The 23971-nt window shown below is 32.7% G+C and overlaps 1 protein-coding gene across 2 annotated transcripts; it reads left to right on the forward strand.

Moving 5' to 3' along the window:
• Window positions 1-809: 809 nt before the first annotated feature.
• Window positions 810-13269, forward strand: LOC107448253 (uncharacterized). 2 transcript variants are annotated; one of them, XM_016063387.4, is made up of 5 exons: window positions 810-1066; window positions 5668-5821; window positions 6264-6400; window positions 7998-8121; window positions 11070-13269. In XM_016063387.4, the coding sequence occupies exons 1-5, from the start codon at window positions 1033-1035 to the stop codon at window positions 13102-13104; spliced, it is 2484 nt and encodes an 827-aa protein (XP_015918873.2). In that variant the 5' UTR covers window positions 810-1032; the 3' UTR covers window positions 13105-13269. The 2 variants fall into 2 exon arrangements, with proteins under 2 accessions (XP_015918873.2, XP_071039673.1); XM_071183572.1 differs by lacking the exon at window positions 810-1066 and adding an exon at window positions 1085-1348.
• The last annotated feature ends 10702 nt before the right edge of the window (window positions 13270-23971 follow it).

Raw genomic sequence — 23971 nt, forward strand, 5'->3', positions numbered from 1 at the left:
TTTAGCTGGAATTTTTACTGAGTTTTTGAAGCCTTTCGTATCGAAGTAGTTGTTGTTGTTGTTAATTTACGTCGCACTAGAGCTGCACAATGGGCTATTGGCGACGGTCTGGGAAACATCCCGGAGGATGATCCGAAGACATGCCATCACAATTTTGATCCTCTGCGGAGGGGATGGCACCCCCGCTTCGGTAGCCCGACGACCTGCGCGCGAAGTCGAGCACTTTACGGTAGAACAGTTTAACGAGGACCAATACCGCACACCCTCGGTCCCTACGCAGACTGATCCAAGTGGTCACCCACCCGCACTTCGCTGATGCTTGACTTCGGTGATCTGCTGGGAACCGTGTCTTATCGATCAGTCTACTGCGGGCCTTTCGTATCGAAGTACGGGATGTTTATCTTTCAGTCATACTAAATGAAAGTCGTTGTTGTTGTTCATTTACGTCGCACTAGAGCTGCACAATAGGCTATTGGCGACGGTCTGGGAAACATGCCTGAGGATGATCCGAGACATGCCATCACAATTTCGATCCTCTGCAGAGGGGATGGCACCCCCGCTTCGGTAGCCCGACGATCTGCACGCGAAGTCGAGCACTTTACGGTAGACCAGTTTAACGAGGACCAATACCGCACACCCTCGGTCCCTACGCAGGCTGATCCAAGTGGTCACCCACCCACACACTGACCGCAGCCAGAGATGCTTGACTTCGGTGATCTGCTGGGAGCCGTGTCTTAACGATCAGTCCACAGCGGGACACTAAATGAAAGAAACTAATGTACAAATTGAGTGAAACCTACGAAAACTTCATAAAATAGGGAAATCAGTAGATATTTTATAAATGTTGCTCATCGATAATTTTTCAGTTTTTGATTTTATTCCGTTCTTTTGTTTTCCAAACTTTTTATGAACGGCAGCGGGTTTAGACTTTTTGGCGAGCGCTCTTGACACTGCTTATTTTTAAAACGCCCACATGAATAGCATATACACTGTTTAGTTGGGACTCGCTTTCTTTACCAGTTGTTTCCCAATATGATGAGCTTGATGAAAATAGTTTTCTTGCTCGGTAAGTTATTAAAGTTGTATAATATTGAAATATTTTGCACATCATTGTACTTTTAGCTAATTTTCATTTACAAAAACGCTATAACGTGGCCTACTCACCCTAATCTGGTTATTTTCTTATATTTGACCTCTGATTTTCAGTTTTTAAAATTATAGTAAATGAAAAAAAAAATTAAAAGTATTTATGAAAACTAAAGACAAGTTCTTTACAGCTGAAATTGTTTTATAAATTCAATTTCATTAAGTTTCGCATGTGTACAGAAATTCACAGCTTGTTTAAAATGTTTGTATTCTAATTAAATTACTGTATCTGTGCAAGATTTGTTGTTTTAAACTATTCTGCTGCCAACATCGTAATCAAAAGTGTTTTTTTAATATTTTCTGTTTTTCTTCTTTTTATGAGTTATACCTAAATTATGCGGATTATGTTATATTTTTAACATTCTTATGCAATAAAATATTTCAGCTATCAAATATTTAGAGTATTTTAATTCTTAAAAAAACAACTTGAAGACACTAATAAATTTACTTAGTGAATTTCTGTTGAAGTTTAAAATATGAGACATTTAAAAGAAATTGTGAAAATTCTAATATGAAATATGAATAAATTTAACTTAAAATTTGAAAATCCTCTATCCTTATTCTAACTAATAAAAATACTTGAAGTATATTAAAGTTTCAAGCATTTTAAGTTTATTTTTCTTTTAAAATGTTAAGAGTAAGATGAAAAATATGAGTACGATGATTGTTTTAAAATGAGTTTTTTTCTAATAATAAGTATTTTTGCATTATTTTCCCAAATTTTGAGCTGCGTTGAAATAACATGTTAACAGAAACATTCTTCAATTTTTTTTTGTTTTTTAAAATTTAACATGAATTTTAATTAATTACAATTAGGATAAATATTTTTTTTAAGGAAGACATTAAAACAAGTTTTCATCAGAAAAATCCCTTGACTCTGAGTTTAACAATGAATTGTAAATTGCAAATTCAACTTAAAAAAATTTAAAGTTGGTAGTAATATGCTTTAATTTATTGGAATGCAGAAAATGTGGTTTTTTAACCAAAATGCACTGATTTTTCCCCATTTCAGTTTGCTTATGCTTTAAGAAAAATATAAACTAAATTTATCAAATGCATTTGAGAAAATTTTTACATTTCCAGTTAACCTAATTCCTTAATGGCTGCTGTCAAATCTGATATAAATTTTAAATTTAACATACGTTAGTTTTCAAATTTTTTATTTTCTTTTAGAATTGTGTTAACTTATAATTCAGCTTTAACGGCGTAAAATGTATAAACGTTAAATATACACCAATATGTCATTTAAGAAGTGGTTTTTAAAATACTTGTTTTTCAATTTTTTTATAACACAGCGATTAAGTAAATTTAAAAACTTGAAAACACTTTCCTTGAATAATAATCTAAAAAATTTTGAAAGTATAAAGTTTTTTAAGATTTTTAAGATTTTGATTATAAAATAAAATTTTTCGATTCTGTTTTTGCACTCGAACAAAAATTTTAAAATATAAAAAAAAAACGAAAAAAAAGAAAACTATTAACCCGCAAATTACAAAGAAACGTCTGTCTTTGGTATCTCGTTTATGTTTAGTAAAGACAAAGTAACATCTATAAGTGATTGTTTCTTGTGCTTTTGAAGTATTAATGAATGCAAGTTTAAAAATTTATTTCTATTAAGGTCGATCTTTCTTTTTAAAATCTTTTTATGGGATCATTTTAAAAGTTAAAGAAAACTATCTTTAAGTAGAGCCCCTGAATTAGAAGGTTTAATGCAGTCACGTGACATAAGTATTAAAAATAATGCCAATTCCTAATTCTTAAGTACCTTACAAGAGTAATCAAAAACAAAGGCTAACATAAGCTATAAATTAGTGCAGCCTCACTAGATAGATGGAAAATGCAAACGACATTTTTAGAAATATTACAGATTTGACTGATTAAGGCAGAGTTTTTGTTGAGGAGATGAATTCGTTACGAATTAAGAAAAAGTATTGCGGTTTACCCTCAATGAAATAAGAAAAAGGTTGCGGTTTACCCGTAACGGGACAGGAAAGTAAAGAAGGTGGAATATAGATTTCCTAAAAAGTTACCTGCCATTATAATTAGTTCCCGTGTAATCGTTTGAAAAATAGTCTGAACTGATAGAATTGTTAGTTGTTTTTGGTCAGAAATATACACTACCTGATTTTTTTTAATGCTATTTGTTTCTTCCATTAAAACTCTGTGTAACAAATTATTTAAAACCTAAACGAGACTACCTCGCTTTCATTTGTCGCAAACATTTTTGAGATTAGTGTATAATTAAATATCTTTGCTCAAATTTTCATGGTCCCGCAGTGGACTGATCGTTAAGACACAGCAGATCACCGAAGTCAAGCATCACTGGCTGCGGTCAGTGTGCGGGTAGGTGACCACTTGGATCAGTCTGCGTAGGGACCGAGGGTGTGCGGTATTGGTCCTCGTTAAACTGTTCTACCGTAAAGTGCTCGACTTCGCGTGCAGGTCGTCGGGCTACCGAAGCGGGGGTGCCATCCCCTCTGCAGAAGATCAAAATTGTGATGGCATGTCTTCGGATCATCCTCAGGGATGTTTCCCAGACCGTCGCCAATAGCCCATTGTGCAGCTCTAGTGCGACGTAAATGAACTACAACAACAACAAATTTTTATGTGTCAATAAATATGTTGTAATGAGCTTGTAAATCTTTCATAGAATGCCTTGCACGCGTATTACATTGATGGAAAGAGCTTATTTGTCTATATGGGTGTTTTTAAATTCTTTACAATATGGCAATAATTAAACTTAAATTTTCTAACACTGTTGTAATTTTTGAGTTTTAAATTAAAACGTTTCTCAGGCAATTAAATACAAAAGGTTCCATTTATTGAATACAAGGCATTTCGACAAGTTTAGCTAAGTGACAGTGCAGCTTAAAATGTTTTAAATAAAATTTCTGGAAGTAATCATTCAGCTTTCAGTCTCTCTCAAATTAAATTACTTTTAAGTCGCTGTTTCCTGAGCAAGGAACTAACACAGCAGAACTATTTTAATACTGAAAATCTAGCTTCATTTCCTCCATAACATTTAGAATCGACAACTTTAATTCATTTTTGGCGTGTCACTTAGGAAAAACGAGTTAATCCTTGGAACTTCGTAATAGGTTGATAAGTCATTTGATTAGATTCAACAGTTTTGGTGTAAATTCAAGTGTTTCTACATTCCAGTTGAATATATCTTACGGATGAATCCTACATACCAAACTGTTTAATGGGCTTTTAGCATATCTAGGTACACAACTTACGACTTGTCATTGATTTAATTATAAAGCTGAATTCAATTACTTAAAATTGGTTTGAAGTCACTACCTTGACAGGGTTTGCGCATCTTTAATTTAGAAGATAATCGTTTTACTTAAATCGCAATTTCTTTATCATTTGTTTGATACGATGTATACATGATGGAACATTTTAATCGTCGAAAGTGTTTTGGGATTAAAATCATCGCTAAGAAATAATTTCCTTAAGAATTTGAAATAAAATCCGAGCAAATATTTTCGTGTTGAAGCAATATTTAAAACAAGATTGTATTTTGTTTGTGCAAAAAACTGACTTAAATATTTTTTGATCTAATTATCGTATTTTCAAGTTTTAAAACTTAATGTTAATGTTTCAAAGGGGTGTCCTCAAATAGGCTAAATGATTAGCACAGACAATATTCTAGGTTATGAAAATCGGACACATAAACTTACTTCCTCTGAATAAATATACCTTTCTCTAGACTGAATTGGCTTTGTAACTCCCAAAACCTAGGGACTAGCCTCAATCCCAATAGTTTGGTCAGAAGAGGGTTCCAAAGTTTGAACCCCTTAATGATAATTTTACTTCAGGTATTTCACCATACCTCGAGAGCTTTCTGAGGAATTGAAAATTTTTTGCAGACAATTATAAAACTAGTTTATCAAAAAATAATTTCATGCAAAATATGTTTGCTAAACATTTATTTTTTATTTTATTTAATAACAGTAAAAAAAATCTCTTTCTGTATCATTAACGAAAGGATAAAATTGAAAATCATTTTACCATCTTGTAATTTTAATCTTTTGTTTAAAAGAAAGCATATGAGGGACCACTGGCAAAGTTATTTTCCTCTTAATAAAAGAAAATGTCTGTGTTTCAAAAAGTCCCGCCTCACATTTAAAAACAACATTCTGTTTGTTAAAAGCGTATCTGTCAAACTTTTTTTTGTCCACTTAATATTGAAATAAACTTTGCTATTAATGACGTTCAAACAATTCCCCACTAGTCTTGCGTCATTTTAACATTAGATATGTACTTTTGCTTTCAAGCTTTTTTTTTGCAGTATTTCAATCGGCTATTGTGAATTGTTGTAAAACGGACTTTAACTGTATTTGTTTCACAACTAATAACTTTACCCGTTCCGAAGTTAACGTATTTCTTTTCACTGTATATCCTATAACACTAAATATTTCGATGAAGATTCATATTGATATAAATGGTGGACATTATATAGAATTAATGAAAAAATGTCTACATTTCGTAAATCTAGCTTTATTTCTTTTTCAGTGCTAGTGCAGGTAATTAGCTGCCTGACCTATGACGAACTTGCCAAAGACGAGTGTTTCAAGAAAGTTTACCTGTGCGGAGATTACAGGATGAGTGTTACAGGTGGAACAGGGCGTCTGGCTACAGAACCACATAGATTTTCAGAAATATGCAGGTTCAACTCAATATTTTAAAGTTGCTCGAATATATTAATGTTTTTGTTTTGAAATCTCCATAATTTAAACTTAATAATTCAGTGAGTGACTTTTAAACTCACTTTAAATTTATGCTTAATTATATGGTTAGTTTACTTAGTTTTACAATAGTTTGAAATTGAGGCTCTAACAAGGAAATGACTTCATTTTCCTTTTATTTTTAAATTGATTCGTAAAAGAATTGAAATTCCTCCTTAATGTACGGAAGCTGCTGCTTCAAGTTCCTTCAGTTTTACTTGATTAACTTTGAACTCTCTCCTCCTTAGCTTTCGATACCAAGCTAGTGATTTTTAATATTTGTTCTTATTTTTATAACAGAACGAATAAGAACTTCAACTAAGGAGTATTATTTTTCAAAAAATAACTTTTTTCTGAGCATGTTTTAAAGTAATTTTCTTCCAGGAAGCACAAAGAGTTCATTGCATGCGTTGAACAGGCTGCAGATTTCTGCAACGAGAAGTTTACGAACGTCTCTAGAATGATTCTTGACAACAGAAGAAGCTTAAAACTTTTTTGTACGGACTTCGAATGGAAAAGAAGTAAATTTCGTTTTTATACAGATCATGAATGAACTAGAGTGATAAGTTCTTTTTTTCGCTGCCTCTCACCAACCCCAATAATTGCTCCACAATAATTATTTCCTGAGTTAAGTTTTTCCTACGAAAGTTGAAGCTATTCACTTAAAATATATCTAACAACAATTGTTTACTTACGTTGTGTCTACTTCCCATGTCCAAACTTTTCCCTTATGATTATATTAAGATCTATTAGGGAACATTAATAATTTTGCTTAGTAATTATTTTTTAAAAAAACATTTGAAATTATGAGTATATTATTATAACATATTTGGTGACTTCACAACCATAGTTTAATAATTTCGCTAACCTAAAAGGGCTTTTATATTAAATAGTCACATGTTATAAATCATGCTAAATAAAATGCTATATTAATAAATCACATTGTGCATGAAGCTGATCATTAAGTTCTAAATTATTTTATAACCGCCATTGAACAGCAGACCCCATTTTGGGGTTTACGTCTTTTACTCCGTAGCCTTGTAATTTTAAACCCAATCCAAAAGAAAAGAGAACTCCTGGATCAAGTATTGGGTAATTTGCTCCGTGGAGGACTTTTTGATGGAGTTAACACACATTTGCGCTACATGGAGAGAAAGACCACGAGAGCATCCCACGGTTAGCCTGACGACAAGGGGACGCAAATCCATGATCCGACTACCACTGAGGATATTTCACGTCAGCACTCCGGTCAGTGCAAGCCGGATGCGGAATTCGTATCGACCAGCCACCGATGGGAATCGAACCCGGCTCTCCTCACTGGAAGGTGAACGCTCTACCCCTTGAGCCATCGCAGTTTAACCTTATTAATTATAACCTTTTGATCAAGCCGACCTTTTATAATCTTTTTCTTTTGCTGAGAGGTCACGTACGCGCACTTAGTCTACAGTATTCTCCGGATGCCCCCTGACTGGGTTAAGCTTTGATAACCTTTCGAATTATCCAGTATAATATACTTACATTGTGGACATCCAGATTCTGGCCAATTCAAGGTAGCTAATAAATCAAACCCTCTTCTGAACTTCAGTAAAAACTCGCCATAAGTTCATTTAATCATTTAACGAATCTCTTTAACTGTAATTTATAATAGTATATTAATGGATGTGCAGCAAAAATAGGAAAAACTTTAAGTAGACTGCTTTAAAGAAGTTTATCTTAAATGTAGCGGAATAATGTAATATCATAGAATTACATTATAATACTGAAACAACGCTTTTACTTTTAAGATTTAAATTTAGAAAACAAACTAATTAAAAACTTATTGAAAGCAAAGTAGAAAAAAAACACATGTTAAAGCTAAATATTTTTAAATTAGGGATACGAAATTGTATTACAGGAAAACAATATCTTTATGACTTATATTTATTTCATGCAGATGAGAAGCAAAAACAAAATGTAAATTAATGTTGGGAAACTGGTTTTTTACCATGTAATAATCTGTCCAATAAAAATTTGCCAACAACATTGGAAAACTACGTCACCATCATTAGATTTTCAAATATAGTTAGAAATCTACAAAATGTGTGTTTGCATATTATTGAATCTATTATTGTTTCCTAGATTACTTTTCTTCTGCAAAGTGTATCAATGAAAATGAGAAGAAAGTCGCAGAAGAATGCGTAAAAGAAGAGGAGGAATATGTAGACGATCGTCCATACTGGTGCCTTATACCTGAACCATGCGAGTATGTTCAAATTTCTACTAAATTTGACCTTCTTTACATCAATTTTAATATTAGATTTTCATTAAAAATATTTACGTACACATACTGTAACTTTCAGTCGAAATTTACCCACTTTAATTCAGTCTGGTTTGCTTTCAGGTAAACACAGGTTCCATGATCCCAAACCACCATAGCATTTTATCATTATTTTGTTCTTTTATTTTGGTAGTCGTCAGCGTAAGACTCAGTAATAACGGTTTATTTCGTTACCCAAAATAAGAGGTAATATTCTTTTAGCTCGAGCTATTCTAGTGCCTAAGTATATCCGGGCCTGACTCTTAGGCCATTGAAGATACAGTGATCTTTTCCCAATCTACATAACAGATTTGTTCAAACATCACTTTATAAAACTATTTGATTAGTCTGTTGTTAAAAAAGTCTTATGAAATTGCTATTTTGCTTTGCAATAAAAACTGAAATGTAAGAAGAGAGACTGGCACTAACACCTGAACAGTCAAGTTTATAAACTTCTGAAATATATTTCTTTCTTTGTATGAGCAACAAAAATCAAAAACAAACTGAGCTATAAGTTGGACAAAAATGAAAAGTTAAAATCGAACAGATTATAACACTGTTCTATATTTTTGCTTTAACTGTGCTTGTCAGTTTACGCAGTTTTAATAATAATTTAGTTATATTTTGAATTTTCTTTATAATTAATTTATAATTCTTTAAAATTTTCCCTAACAAAATTTTGGATTTTTTTTTCTTAAAAAAATGTTGTATTTTGTTTTATACTGAACAAAGAAACACACAATAAAAGAATATAATTAAAACTTCCAAAGTTAAAGCAAGAATAGTGAAATCTGGAATCTTCTAAAAATTAAAATATCTCGCTTAAAATTTACTCAAATCTAATGATAAGCATTAGACAAGCTTTAAATCTAATAAGCATTTTCCTTAAATCTGCTCTCAATTCAAATTCAATCACCTTGCGTGTAAGATTTTTAAACTTTTAATAAACCTATTAAGTTAAAACTTGATAACTAGCGAGTATACTATGTTGTTAAATTCATACTATAGCACTTGCATATTGGTAAATGTTTTTTTTTTATCAAAATAATTTGTTTTAAATTATTTTGAGTATATTTTTTAAATATAAAAATATTTGGATTTTTTTAAATCTAAACATTTTTATATTCAAAAAAAAAAAAAAAATATTTTCATTTTTAAATTTCTTTAAGCTAGTCTGGTTTTAAAAAGGGTATGTTTGACTGTCTATTAAAAGTAGTTCTAAGTCATTAGCATGATTTCTATGATTTTAGCCGTGAGAGCAAGACGCCTTAGTATTTTTTCCCCGCCGAATTTTACCTCCAAAGTGAATATAAATTATTTAAGTGCTTTACATTGTTTCAAAAAGTGTTTGTGTTCAAATAATGCCTGTGCTTACGTTAAACTACAGTAAAAATCCAGAATTCTAAATTAAATTATAGAAAAATTATGGAAAGTTGAAAAAAGTTGACTGTTGTTACTTTCTCAATGAAATCAAAATCACCTACGGACAAAACAACTCTCTTTAAAACAGGAGAGTTAAGTTTTATCACCTGAGATTCACTTTGAGTTTTGCTTTTTAATTTCGTTATATTTTTGTTTTTTTACGCAATTGACGTGTTTATATTGAACTAAAAAATGTGAAACTGCCGAGACTAAAAACACAATGTGTATGAGTTATAATTGTAAAAATTTATAATCTTATTAGTTATTTGTCTAAAAATATTATTTCGAAGTAGCATAGAAATACATATAAATCAAAAAGTAATGTATATAAATTGAATTAAATGCATATAAATTTAAGGTTTTACTGGATGTATATGTTGCCTACTTTCAGAACTTCATTTTAAGGAATTTAATCTAACATATAATGCCTGACTAAATTAGAATAGTGTTCATTGAGCGAACAAAGTGAGCTCTAATTGCGAAAAAATCCGAAAGGAACTAGTAGCGCAATTCTGGGGAGATGGCTAGAAATTTGAGCAGGGGGGGCTGCCCTCTGGTGTTACAGTCAAACTTTGTTTCAAAGTAAACTCGAAGGGGGACAGAAAATTTGTTAATTGTTAAAAGTATATCACATTATCGGTTCAGAAATTTTTCATAAAAATCATACAATACAGATTTTCTACTAAGCTTAAATTTCTAAGATAAATGTTTAATATCTTCCATACATATTCTCCTAATAAATACAACTAATTGCTTTAAAAAAATAAAATAAAGCTATAGAGATTACAAACTTAGAAAGAAAGAAAAAAAAATCTTATGATGTGTACTTTCTATGCTGTATTTTTTTTCTATTACGTAGAAGCAAATAAAAATTACTAAAAAGCTACTAGCTAATTGAATTAAACTGATTTATTGCACAATTTCGAAATTTTTAATTCACGATATTGGTCCTCGTTAAACTGTGTTACCGTAAAGTGCGCAGGTCGTCGGGCTACCAAAGCGGGGGTGCCATCCCCTCCGCAGAGGATCAAAATTGTGATGGCATGTCTTCGGATCATCCTCCGGAATGTTTCCCAGACCGTCGCCAATAGCCCATTGTGCAGCTCTAGTGCGACGTAAATTAACAACAACTTAATTCACGATAAATGCGAAAATCGTTCCTAGGGCAATGAAATTAGAGTTTACCATAAAAAATATTTCACATCGAGCGTGTTCACGTTAAAAAAGTACTTTAAAGCATTATCCATATACAATTTGTAGAGAAATCGAAAATTAGTTCACGTAAAAACAAATCTACGTCGTCGTGTTCCCCTTAACGAAGTTCGACTGTACATACAAAATTATATTACGTAATATACTTTATTATATTATAACTACAAGATATTTTGCTTATCATTTAGTACGTTTTTATAATAATTTTTCGAACCCAGTTCACATTTTACTTTTAAATCAATAATAAGTTTACTTTTCAGGGCCCTTGAAAGAGTATTTTACTGTACCATTCGGAAAATGAAACAAAGATGCGGTTCTGTAGCAGCTGAAGTACATAGAAGAATGCACATTTTAAAAATAGAGAACAGGGATATTGTATGCGAGATTCGGCTACGTAATTCTCTGTACTGCAGATACCAACGACGCCGACCATCCCAATCAGAAACTATAAAAAGAATCGGTTCTCTATCTGTCGCTCTCTCAAAAGCTATTAACAATGTCTTTGAAGCAGCCTTGGTTGATACGATGGACAATTTTGCTCTCTTGATGAATGAAGAGAATCTATCAAATTTGTTCGAATCGGATGAATATCAGTTGAGAAAATATATTTTTAAGCAAGAAATTGATGATAAATTTGGTCCTTTCTTCAAAAAATGTAAACTGCCAAAAGGTGAACTGTCTCCAAAACCAGATTTGAGTGCAAGAGGGTTTAGTTTACTGTTTGGAAATATTAAGAAAGTTTTATCAGAGGCTAGTACCGAAATTTATAAGTTGGGTTCTAATTTTTATGAAAACATTTTGAAGCCTTGCGAAACGGAGATCATAATGTTAGCTAGCTGTTTAGATAATCTTAGCGAATCGAGACTAATTAAAACTTTAAATTTAGAAATTTCGCAAGAACTTAATGCTGAGCTAAAATCTCTGCAGGATTACATTCTAGATCTGTTAGAGCTTCTAAGCTGCAATGAAGATTTCTTGGTTAAGAGTATAAGCGAAGATGGAGCTTTGATATCTTGGGAGAACATGGATAGCTTTCCCTTACAGACCTTGTCTTGTGAGTGGAAAGACGAAAATGCAAAGAAAATATTCCAGTGCTCTTTTAAATTGAAACCTTCAGATCCAGCTCCCGAAGGCATGCAGCCTGAGTCTACTGTAGAATCAGAGATAGTAAATGAGTTTCTAAAACCTTTTACGCTTGGAACTTCATTATACACAGAATTCGGATCTGGCATAGAAGCAGATTTTACATTGGCGTCTGAACAGGGAATAGCTGCAGATTTTTCCCCCAAAGATACTCCAACCTCTGAAGTTGATTCTCATGCAAAGGGAGAGCAATTAGTGCTTCCGAAATCATTGGATCTAATCAATGAAAACACGCAACCTGGTGTCACGGAGTCACTTATAAAAAACGAGAATGTAAACGAGTCTCAGAAATCTTTCGTGCTTGAATCTTCATTATTAATAGATTCCGGATCTGGTATGGTGGATGATTTTGTAGAGATAGCTAATGAACAAGGAACATCGCTAGATTCTTTTACCACCGATACTTCCACTTCCGAAGTTGATTACTTTGATATACACAGAAGTGGGGAGCTAATGGATCTTCCGGAAGAAATAGTTACAGAGGAAGTTTCGGAAGAAGAGCTTGGCGATATTAAATTATCTGGTGAAAATAACCAAAATGTAAAAGAGCTTCACAAAGGAGATCACGAACATTCCTCGGGAGAAACATATATTTTAGTTGATCCTCCGTATTCACCCGATGAGTCTGTATCATATCTTGTAGTAGATCAAACCTCTAATACAGATGAATCCTACTTAGACTCCCTTGAAAGACCCCCTTCACACGTTACTGCAGAGTCATCTAGTGTTGAAATTTATAATGAAGAAAGAGAAAATTTAGAACTCCAGTTGCGTAAAATAATTGGGGCATTGAACGAAAGATTCGCAGATGTTGAAGGAAAAATTTTCGATTCCAAAAAAGGTACAAAATCATATTCTAAGAAAAGACAAATAAAAATTCCACAATTTTATCACCCTTACAACATAAACAAAAGTTTTCAAAGCGAACTTGAACATTTACTAAAAGAAAAAATGAATGAGTACATTGAAATGTATTCAATTTATTCACAACCTCCTTCCAATATCAAAAGTAAAAGGCCTACAGTACGCACCAAACGAGGAGTGGCGAATGAAAGGAAAAATTCCAAATTGGACAAAAGTTTCGATGTTGAATCGTCAAACGAGTCAACTCGAACCAACTCCAAATTTCTGAATTTTAAAGCGGAATTGTAAACTATAATTAAGTTATTTTTTTTAAAGTTTCGTAAAAATTTGTTAAAATAAACTGTCGTAACTTTTTAATTTTATGTAATACAATGCTGTAGTATCTACATTTTACACGAAAAAAAAAATCTGACTTTAAAATTTGAATAAACTTGTATTTTAAAAAACAAAAAATTCTAATTGTTCTCAGTTTATTTTTTTCTAACTTCTGAATTTGAATTTAAAATTTTTTGAATTACTTAATTTGGAGTAATTTTGAAGTATAATTGGTTATTTAGAGTATATATGCAAATTAATCCTACGAAGTCACGTTTCGATTTTTGCGCCGTTATGATTTGCTACATGGTTTGAAAAGTTTATCGGAATTACGTTTTTGTGTTTGGCATAATATTTCGGATTTCGGCAACTGAGTCATGAATTCTAAATTCTCGTATTTCGTTGATAATTAGTGTTTAGACTGTTTACTCATTTAAATATTACGTTCATTTTTTGACAGAAAAATAACTTAGCTTAGGAAATAAAAATGTTCGAAGAAAGTAAAATATTTGGGAAAACGTAGAAACGGATAAAGAAAAATTTAAGTTAAGTGCAATATTACAATAATACAACATTAAAATACAATATTTAATTATTTTCAAATGACAAATCAGCAAACATAAATACCGATTAGTCTAAGAGTTACAAATAATTAAAAACATGAGAAGACATGTAATGAAAGAAAACTGTTTAAAAATATTCCAAAATTTTATTCTTTCAGGAACATGAAAATGTCTTAACTTGTTATTTCATGAAACTTTCGTGCAAGTCTTATTAAATCTTATGAGGTAATCACTAGTTTCACAAAATCTAATGCACATCAAACATGAAATTCTATAATGTACTTGTCTATGTTAAAAAATCGTTAGGGCCGACACTAAAAATGACGCTATTTTGGATGTTCAACATAACATTACACTTAACGTTACATTTACAAAACTATAAAACTTGTAGTTATAATGATGTATAGAAAAAAGTACAGGAATTGAGATAGAATTTAAAAAAAATGTACATTCTATAGTTTGTTCGAGCATTAACTGTTAAACTTGTTGGAAAAATACCATACGGTCTGCTTTACACGCAGCAAGAATGCAAATACAGAGCTGGAATACAGTTGTTCGAAAGTTACTGAATTTTTAAGCGCCTTTTATGTTAATTTTTCCCCTTTTTTTTCTTTACTCCACATTTTGCTTTACAGCAAAAAAATTTAAGACTTGAAACTACGAAGGCGTGTAGAAAAGTGCACAAAGAGTATAAAGATTCGATAAAGTTTAATAATTATTGGCTGTTATAACTGGTAAAAAAAATGCTAGTGTATCCGTTGAAATGAAACATTTATTTTTGATATAGTTTAAATTTACTATGAAATGAACCAGCTTAAATTTACTATGCTGATAGGACCATTTTGTGTTATAATTTTAACCAGTTTTCTTTTGGGTGGGGAAATCCCATTTGTTCAAGAATTATTGCAATTTTAACTGAATTTTCGTGATTTCTTTCAGCTTTTTTTGCATCAAATACTGCCTATTTATCCATTGTTGTAAAAATTTATTTTTCCCTTACTAGATCTTTATCTTTTCAGTTTATAAACTCTCGCTTGAGTAGATGGAATCAAAAGTAACAAACTGAAAAGAGAGAAATTATGAATTGTAAAAAATTATGAGTTGTAAAACTTATTATGAAAATTTTAAAAATAAATATTAAATAAGAGATTAAAATCATTTTTTATTTGAAGTGTTATAAGTTTCGTCTAAGAATACAAATATTTTTCATTTACATCCTTCTATTGAGTCACTCGTTCTATGTGTTCTTAAAGTTAAACTTTTTTAAAGTTCAGGTAAATATCCATTTCATTATACTTAACATGTTCATTCGTAAAGATAATTATATATTTTGAAACCAAAATATGTTTGTTCTCCACAAAACGTCCACTTTTTTTGTGTGTAAAACATTGACGTTTTGGCAGAAATAAGCAATGATGAATGAGAATGAATACCTCGTATGGAAGGAGAATACGGGGTGTGGAGAGCGAATCCTCCAAGTTAAAGAAATTTGACTTTCGGCAACGTTAAATTGAAACTGAAAATTTAGTTCCATTTTAGTTAAATCTCATTTAGTTAATGCATGTACTTGGAAAAATTCCACGAAATGTTTACATTAAGTTCTTGAATTATCCACCAAGACCGGAAACTTTTAAAATAATAATAAATATAATTTATTAAAATGATTCCAAATAAATTTTTTCGATTATAAATTCTACCTTATATTTCGACATATGCTCTTAAAAATTGTTTACGATACAACATAATATTTGTTTGATAATATGTAATAATTTAATCCTTTGTAATAATCCTTTAGCGCAGTATAATATTCAATTCCTTGACGCACATGAGACTTGTCTATAGTTGTTAAAAAATAGATCTTAGTACAAATATAATTACGATAATCTAAATTTTAAAATCGAAAAAAAGCAGTTTGAATTTTTTTTCATTCTTATTAAAAAAGTTTATCAACAATTTGTTTTCGTATAGAAACAACGTAAAATTTGTTTTCGTTCAACAATTTGTTTTCGTATAGAAATTTCAATGATAAATAATTGCTTCTTTTAGATATAAATAACTATAAAAATTTGAAAGATTCATTTTTGGAAGTGAGCCGTATTTGGAAAATTAACGCAGAAAAAGACACCGGTGTTTCGTGCTGTATTTCGTAACCATAAATTATTAAAATGCTAAATATAATATTTTTCACTTATTTTGACCTAAATTAATACGAAATAATGAACAAAGTATTAAAAACATGTTTAATCGAGATTCTGAGGTCAAATAAGGGTTAAAAAATGCTTCAAAACAATAAAATTAAAATCTTCTACGGAATACTTTTAGTCCTTGTGAATGGCAAAAACACCGTAATCTACCGGATAAACTTGTAATAGTTTACAATTGGTCAATTTCGTCTGACATCAAGATATGGAAGATCTAAATTTGCTTTATCGGAAATGAGAATTGCATGTCTTTCGAGCATTGGTCTGGCTGCCTAAAATGAATGGAAGTCTTATGTGTTTCACTAAATTAGAAAGCTAGTATAGTACCTATGAAGAAATTAATGGAGTCATTTCAAGAGTTCCTTTATTAAAACTAGGAATAGAAATGAATTGTTCTAGTTCTTCTGAAATATCGAAACTGAGATAGAACTAATTGCTTTAGAAGTTTAGTATTTCCTACTAATCGTGATTTAATTAATTTCTTTAAGAAATCGAATTAAAAAATCTATATATATATATGTACAGTCATACCTCTATTTAACGAACTTCCCTTTTACGAATTTCTCTATTTTGCGAATTTTTTCGAGAAACCAAGAACATTTTGGAAATTTCTTCTTAAAATAACTTCCAAATAGCGAAGTGAATTTTCTATTTATCGAATTTTTCTTTTAGACCCACTTTCCATATTACCGTAAAATTTCAGTGCATTTTAAACATGTTAACGCATTTTATGGGGGAAATGCCCTTGAATTGCTTTTTGAAGCCACTTAACCTTTAGAGAAAGCAGTTAGAACCCTTTCCCTTTTTGTTTGCATTTCAAGCGAAAAACTCAGACAAATTTAACGGATTTTATCAGTAGCAATTTAACTTAAGAACGCATGTGGTAATGCATGTTTAATATTACTTTTATAATAAATGCAGATATAATTTTATGCATAAATTTAGCTCCTTTTAGTTCAAAATGTACGTATGATAGTGTAACACTGTATAATGTTTTACTCTATACTTGCCTTCCATGCAGATTTCTTTTATGGTTACGATTTTTAAAATATATAGTAGATACTATTGCAAGATAAATGTGTATTAATTCAAAATGAAGATAAAACAAAGGAAAATTACAGACTGATGAAAAAAAGAGGGAAAAAGAAAATTAATAATAAAAATAAAAATAACAAAAACTGGAAAAAGAAAAAAAAATTAAAAAATAAATCCGAAAAAAAGAATAGAATTCTTTTAAAAATCCGGAAATAAAATATATAGGATCTTTTCATCAGCACACACGATTATATCAGCAAAAAAGAGTGCTTTCTAATATTGTATCAATATAGCCAAAGCAAAATACATCAATACAATAGTGTGAGGAGCAATCAAAACATTTTTACGAAAATTACCACAAATAAAATAGAACACAATAAGTAAAAATAACACATTTCTATTTTTCTTAAATAAATATTTAATTTTCCAAAATTATTTATAGTCAACTTCTTTAAATTATCCAGTATAATATTACCTTGAGCACATCCATTTTCGGGCCCATCCTTGGTAACTAACAAATCAAACTCACTTCAGTAATGCAGTATGAACGCACTTTAAAACAAAACTCCTGTAGTTACGCTTTTATCTCAATTTGCGCCTTTATTTTCATATTTTGCAATCTGGCAATCTTGCTACGAAAATATTTCAAATCATTCTTGAAAAATTTCCCGTTCATGTAAGTTCGATTCATGTCGATAGTAAGTTCGATTCGTAAGTCCCGTTCATGTCGATTTCGCTACTCGATTTATAGATTATGTTTTATTCTATTTTTTCCTTATATTTTATTTTCTGTTTCCATGTGTTATTTTTACTTATTGTGTTCTATTTTATTTATTGTAATTTTTGCAAAAAAAATTTTTTGAGTGCTCCTCACACTATTGTATTGATATATTTTGCTTTGGCTATATTGATGCAATATTAGAAAGCACTCTTTCTTGCGGATATAATCGTGTGTGCTGATGAAAAGATTATATCTTTTATTTTCCGGATTTTTAAAAGAATTCTATCCTTTTTTTCGGATTTTTTTTAAATTTTTTTTTCTTTTTCCAGTTTTTGTTATTTTTATTTTTATTATTAATTTTCTTTTTCCCTCTTTTTTCATTAGTCTCTAATTTTCCTTTGTTTTATCTTCATTTTGAACTTATTTTATGAGTTCTATCTTATGCGCAATAAATGAAACTTATTGTTTTTCTTAATTTTCTTCGTGTTTTTTTCTATTTATTTATTATGCTATATATATATTACACTAACGTACAATAATGGAAGAAACACTTTCAGTTTTTGTCATTTTTTAAAATTTTTCAAGAAATCAGTAAAGGACTATTTTGTAACTTTAAAGATGTTTAGTCCATGACATTTTTCATACTTAGCAATAAAACTTAAAGATTTAATTGGTTTGAGAGAACTACTATAAATTATGAAAGTAAACAAGTATTTTTGAACTCCCTATGCCAGAAAATCAAGCAACAAGCTTGTAAATTGTATCGACTACTTAAGTTGTTCTTTTTAATAACCACATACAGTTTCGTAAACCTAGAGTAAATATTTATGGAGATATGAAAATTTTTTCGCCTTACGTTTTTTCATTAACTTTATTGATATTCAATGGAATTAAACAAAATTTTTGTAGCAATTTAAGATTGATTACCAAATTGTCGATTTAAAATTTTTAAAAATTCCTTAAAAAATATGAAAGTTATAAGTATTCAAGATAGTTCTTTTATACTGCGTATGTACTGAAAAATTTTTAAAAAGTTTTTTCATAATTTCGTAGTGAATCTTGTTTGGCAACTAATGAAAAAAAATTGATTTGGCAATATTAAAAAGTTTCAAGCAATTCAAGTAGTTTTTGCACTTTGCAAAAGAAATCTCAAAACGATATGGGTTTTTTCCCAAATTTCATTTTTTATCATACTACAAAATTTAATAACAAATGATAATCCTTTACAATAATGGCATAGAGAAATTATGGTATAGATTAGAAAACATGCAAACCAAAACGGTGTCTTGGGATATTCATCCACTTTTAGATGCACGTGGATAATTTTTTTTAAAAAATTTTTCCGCACATGCGCTGTATAAAGCAACTACTTCAATTACTCTTATCTGGCGCAGTTTTAATTATTATTTTTTTAATTTTAAAGCAATAATTTCGTTATCAGTTTAAAATTGATTCAAACGCTTTGTTTAATGTTTTTTAAATATTTAAGCTATAGCAAAAGTGGCACTAGACCTAGTATATATTTCGGACATTTACCAAAGGTCTAGTCATACTAGGTCTGGTTAAGTGCCCTTGCCCGGTATACATTTGCCCGGTATACCCTACACTGATGTTTTTTTAAGGTCAAGTGTCACTGCCCGGTATACACTTGCTCNTTACAGTAGAGTGTATGTAAAGGATGTCCTAGGGCATCGGAAAGCATTTCAAGCGTTGGCGTAATGCAAAAACGTAGCGATTTATCCGACGTCCAAAAGGGTATGATTATTGGCTTTCGGGCCAAGTGTGGAAGCATTTCGGAAACGGCCAATTTTGTGAACTGTTTTCGTACCACCGTGTTGAAAGTATACCGTGCATGGTAAAATGGCACTATCCAAAATCAGCGGCGTGCCACATGCGGTGCACCACGGGCTATGGATGGCAGAGGCGAAGGAAAGCTACGGAGACGCGTTCGGGTGAATAGACGTGCAACTGTTGAGCAACTGACCGCCCAGATGAACCAAGGGGCTACCAAGTATGTATCCTCAACAACGGTTCAGCGAATGTTGCTGTGTATGGGCCTCCGTAGCAGAAGCCTGCTTAATGCATCTATGCTGACTGCTGTTCATCGGCGACGATGGCTGGAATTTGCATACCAGTACCGCAACTTGACGTCCACAGAGTGGCGACCGGTGGCTTTATTCGATGAATCACTTTTTATGCTCCATCGGACGGATGAACGCTGGCGTATACAGCATGAAACGTCTGAAAGCAAACACCCTGCAACAATTGCCGAAAGGATCCAGGCTGGAGGAGGGAGCATTATGATTAGGGGGATGTTTTACTGGCATTCACTGGGTGCACTCATCATTGTGGAAGAAGCGATGAATCAGCACAAGTGCGCATCTGCCCTTGCGGACCATGTCCACCCCTACATGCGAATGATTTTTCCTTAGAATGATGGCATCTACCAGCGGGATAATGCAAGGTGTCATACAGCTCACAGTGTATGTGCGTGGTACGAAGAGCACAAGGATGAGTTTTCCGTACTTCCCTGGCCAGCAAACTCTCCAGATTTAAACCCAATCGAGAATCTGTGGGACCACCTCTATCGGGTTGCTCGCGCCACATATCCTCAACAGCGTAATTTAGCGCAGCTGGCCATGGCACTGAAGTCGGCATGGCTCAACATCCCTGTGAACACCTTCAGAAACCTAGCTGACTCTCTTCCTGCACGTCTCACAGCGGTCCACTCTACCAAAGGTGGTTATTCTGGCTTTTAACAGGTGGTCACATTAATGTGACTGGACTGTGTATTTTGTTTAAAAACTGATATTTTGTTTAAAAAAAGTTCATTAATGAAGGAAACTTAAAATAAACTTTCATTTCGATTCGTCCCCCCTCCCTCTGATTTGGGGCCAGGAGCAGCAGCCCCGTATGCTCCTGCCTTTGACAGGCTCTGGTTGTGAAACAGTAAAGTATTGAGCAGGAGGCTAGAGTCAAGTTTCAGATATTGATAAATTATAGTCATAAAAAAAACTATATTATGCATTTACAAAACATGTTTTCACAAGCAATATACAGGACTTTTCAAATGAAAATTTAAACAAGATTTTTTGCTACATTGACTTTTTTTAAAATTTTTTTTATAGAAAAATTCTGTCGTATGCGAATAACTAAGTAAATGCTGCTTTACGAGTATATTCTGAACTAACTATAATATTTATTATTTATAGTTAGATAACGTGCTTTTACACAGAAGTCAACTACTTATACTGGAAATACTCATTGTCATAATGAACACAATTCATTATATTTACTGACTATATTAGATACATGATCATTTGGTTGTGGTTGGGATTATACACCAAAACAGTGGTTCCCAACCAGGGGGATGTCCCCTCCCCTCATACAAGAATTCCATAGTTTCATGAGGAGAGAAATTCGTTTGTTTATAATAGTTCCGCCCCCGCTGACTTCTTTACGATGTGTAGTTTCTGTCTTATATTCCTGAATTTCTTAATGAGGAGTTAAAATTTAGAGCAAAATAGACCAGAATTTGTTTCTGCTGAAGCTCTAGAGGTTTTTATTTTATTTTATAACTGGCATTGAACAGTCGACCCAATTTTTGGGTTCACGACTACTAATGTTCAACTCCGTACAATTGTAATTTTGAACCCAATCCAAAAGACAAGGGAACTCCTGGATCAAGTATTGGGAGAAATTTGCCTTCGTGGAGGACTTTCTGAAGGAACTAAGCCGCATTTGTGTTACATGGAGAGAAAGACCATGAGAACCTTCCACAGTTAGCCTGACGGTGAAGGGGCTCTAACCCATGATACGTCTACCACTGAGGATATTTCACGTCTACACTGAGGTCGGTGCAAGCCAGATGCGGATTCGTATCGACCAGCCGTAGCTGGATTCGATCCCGGTTCACCTCATTGGAGGGCGAACGCTCTATCTCCTGAGCCATCGCTGCTCAAGTTCTAGAGGTTATGAAAAATGGATGTTCAAGTCATAAATACATTTAAAGAGATATCAGTCAATATTTTGGCTAAACGCCATATTTTAAATAAATACGCCAAAATTATGCAACTGATTTATAATTAATTAAAGAAAGCTCTAGATAATATTGACATATGAGCCACTATCTATACGTGATTTTGTTAAATTGATTCAAATTTTATAATGGACCCCCTATTCGTAGTTTTGGTTCAAAAATAATCAAAAACTACTTTTTCACAAATAATGTCATAAAAAGGTAGACGCGGCTGCAACAAGTTATTTATTTATTTATTTATCTTGATCTATTTCAAATGCAATAAACAATAAAGATCAAAAAACAATACTAAAATGGAAAAAAATCTTGCCAGCACTTTTTTAAAAAAAATATTTTTGTTCATTATTTTGAATTTGACGTCTTCCATCACCATTCTCGTTCCAGACTCCGAGGAGTAAAGTTATCTTATAACCGAGCCCTGCGTTACAATGGCATCTTACAGATTTGCCCGCGGAGGGAAGGCTTTCCGACCCTCTTGCGAACTGAACATCGATGACACTGCCCTGAAGGAACGCATGCGTAGTAAAGGCTATAGCAGCTCCTATTTGATTTTTAGAAACTCCGACATGGATGTTGATGAGACTATCAGTCATATGCAGATAACTACACAGCGTGACTTAAAAGAGACCCTACAAATCCCGAATTTCCTGGATTAAGATAGGAAATAACCTACACAGTTGAAACACTGAAAGCTATGAAAGAAATTCAACCTTCAAGCTATAGAGAATTTGAAGAGAAAATGAAACTCGCAGCAACAGTAGATCAGACAACAACACCAGCCGAAACCTCTATGGATTTAGAAGAAGCAGTCCCAGTTGAGACCCCTACCGAGATAGAAAAGCCGATCTTGAACAACAACTCAGAGACAGCTAAACCTGTAGAAAAGCAAAACAAGAAAAAGAAGAAGGGTAGTGTCAACCCGGAGACATTAAAAACTTTTGAATACGAACCGAATAGTGAACCATTTCACCAGGAGAAAAAGATAGCTCCCTTACCTGCGTCAGAAGAAATCACCCCAGATTTGACCACTTCTGAAGCCCCGGCTACCGCCGAGACTCCATTTGAAAATTATGAACAGATAGAAATTCTGCAACCCGCCACCAGAAAGTTAAAAATACTCATCCGAGGACTTAAGGCCGATATCGAGATTCACCATCGAAAGAGACCATTCAGATGATGGTCTACTACGACCATTCAAAACAGAGCAGATGCAGAAGAGGCGGGACCAGGAACTCAAGCTCCTCCCACTCTACTTAGTGATCCTGACCAATGATCCCAAGCACCAGGAAATCTTCAAAATTGATCGACTTCTAGACCTGTTCGAGTGGAAAGATTTCGTGGCTGTCACTACGAAATACAGTGCTATAAGGCATCGGCCACACCCAGAGAAACTGCACCGATGAGCCGGCATGCATGAAATGAGCAGACGCGCATTACTCCTACCTCTGCATGAAACCCCAGAACAAGCCTCCGACACGCGTCAACTGCAAAGGAAGAACACTCGGCCTGTTTCACAGGCTGCAGGGCTAGGCCTCGGAGTAAGACCGCACCGCAACCAGATTCCTGAACAACGTCAAAGAACTACAAGAATTCTTAAAAGATACGGAGTTAGTTCCACTGCTCCAATTTCTTCTCTCATCTTCCAAGACATAGACACGAAGAAAATCCATTGATGACGACCGCAGAATTCCTTCTCTGGAATATTCTATTTCCATCTTTATATGCTAATAGTCACCGTTGCTATTAAAAATGATATAGTTCTTTTACGATTTAAAGCCAGTAGAATATAATTTGGGTAAAAGCTTACCTCTTCTTTAAATCGCTTCTTCTTCTTCGATGCTGATCAGACCGCATTTTTCCTGTTAATTGATGCCTACTTCTCGTTGAGACTCAACTATTAACTAGTAAAAAGAATAATAGGAAAATTTTAATGAAGATATTTACAATTAAAGCGTCGAAGTAATCATTTTGAACGGAACGGTTGCTCACTTCGTATTCGAAAAGCAATAATAATAATACATAAACTCATCAGTTTCGGTTACAGCTAAAATTAGTTTCAATTTTGTCCGCTAGATGAAGGTGGCGGATTCGCAACAGTTGCCCTAGGGTAAATTTACAGATTAAGAGGTCTGGTTCCCGCTTTCTCGGGCAGCTACCTTATCAAATAAAGATCGTCGTCGACGTCTTCCTTCGCCATGACTTGGACGCATGTCCGGTCCGATGAGTTCCGGTTACCAGTCGAGCTTCGCACCGTCCACTTCAGGCTTCCGAAATGATTCTT

Source organism: Parasteatoda tepidariorum, chromosome 7, assembly GCF_043381705.1.
Source record: "Parasteatoda tepidariorum isolate YZ-2023 chromosome 7, CAS_Ptep_4.0, whole genome shotgun sequence".
In the NCBI taxonomy this organism is placed as follows: Eukaryota; Metazoa; Arthropoda; class Arachnida; order Araneae; family Theridiidae; genus Parasteatoda; species Parasteatoda tepidariorum.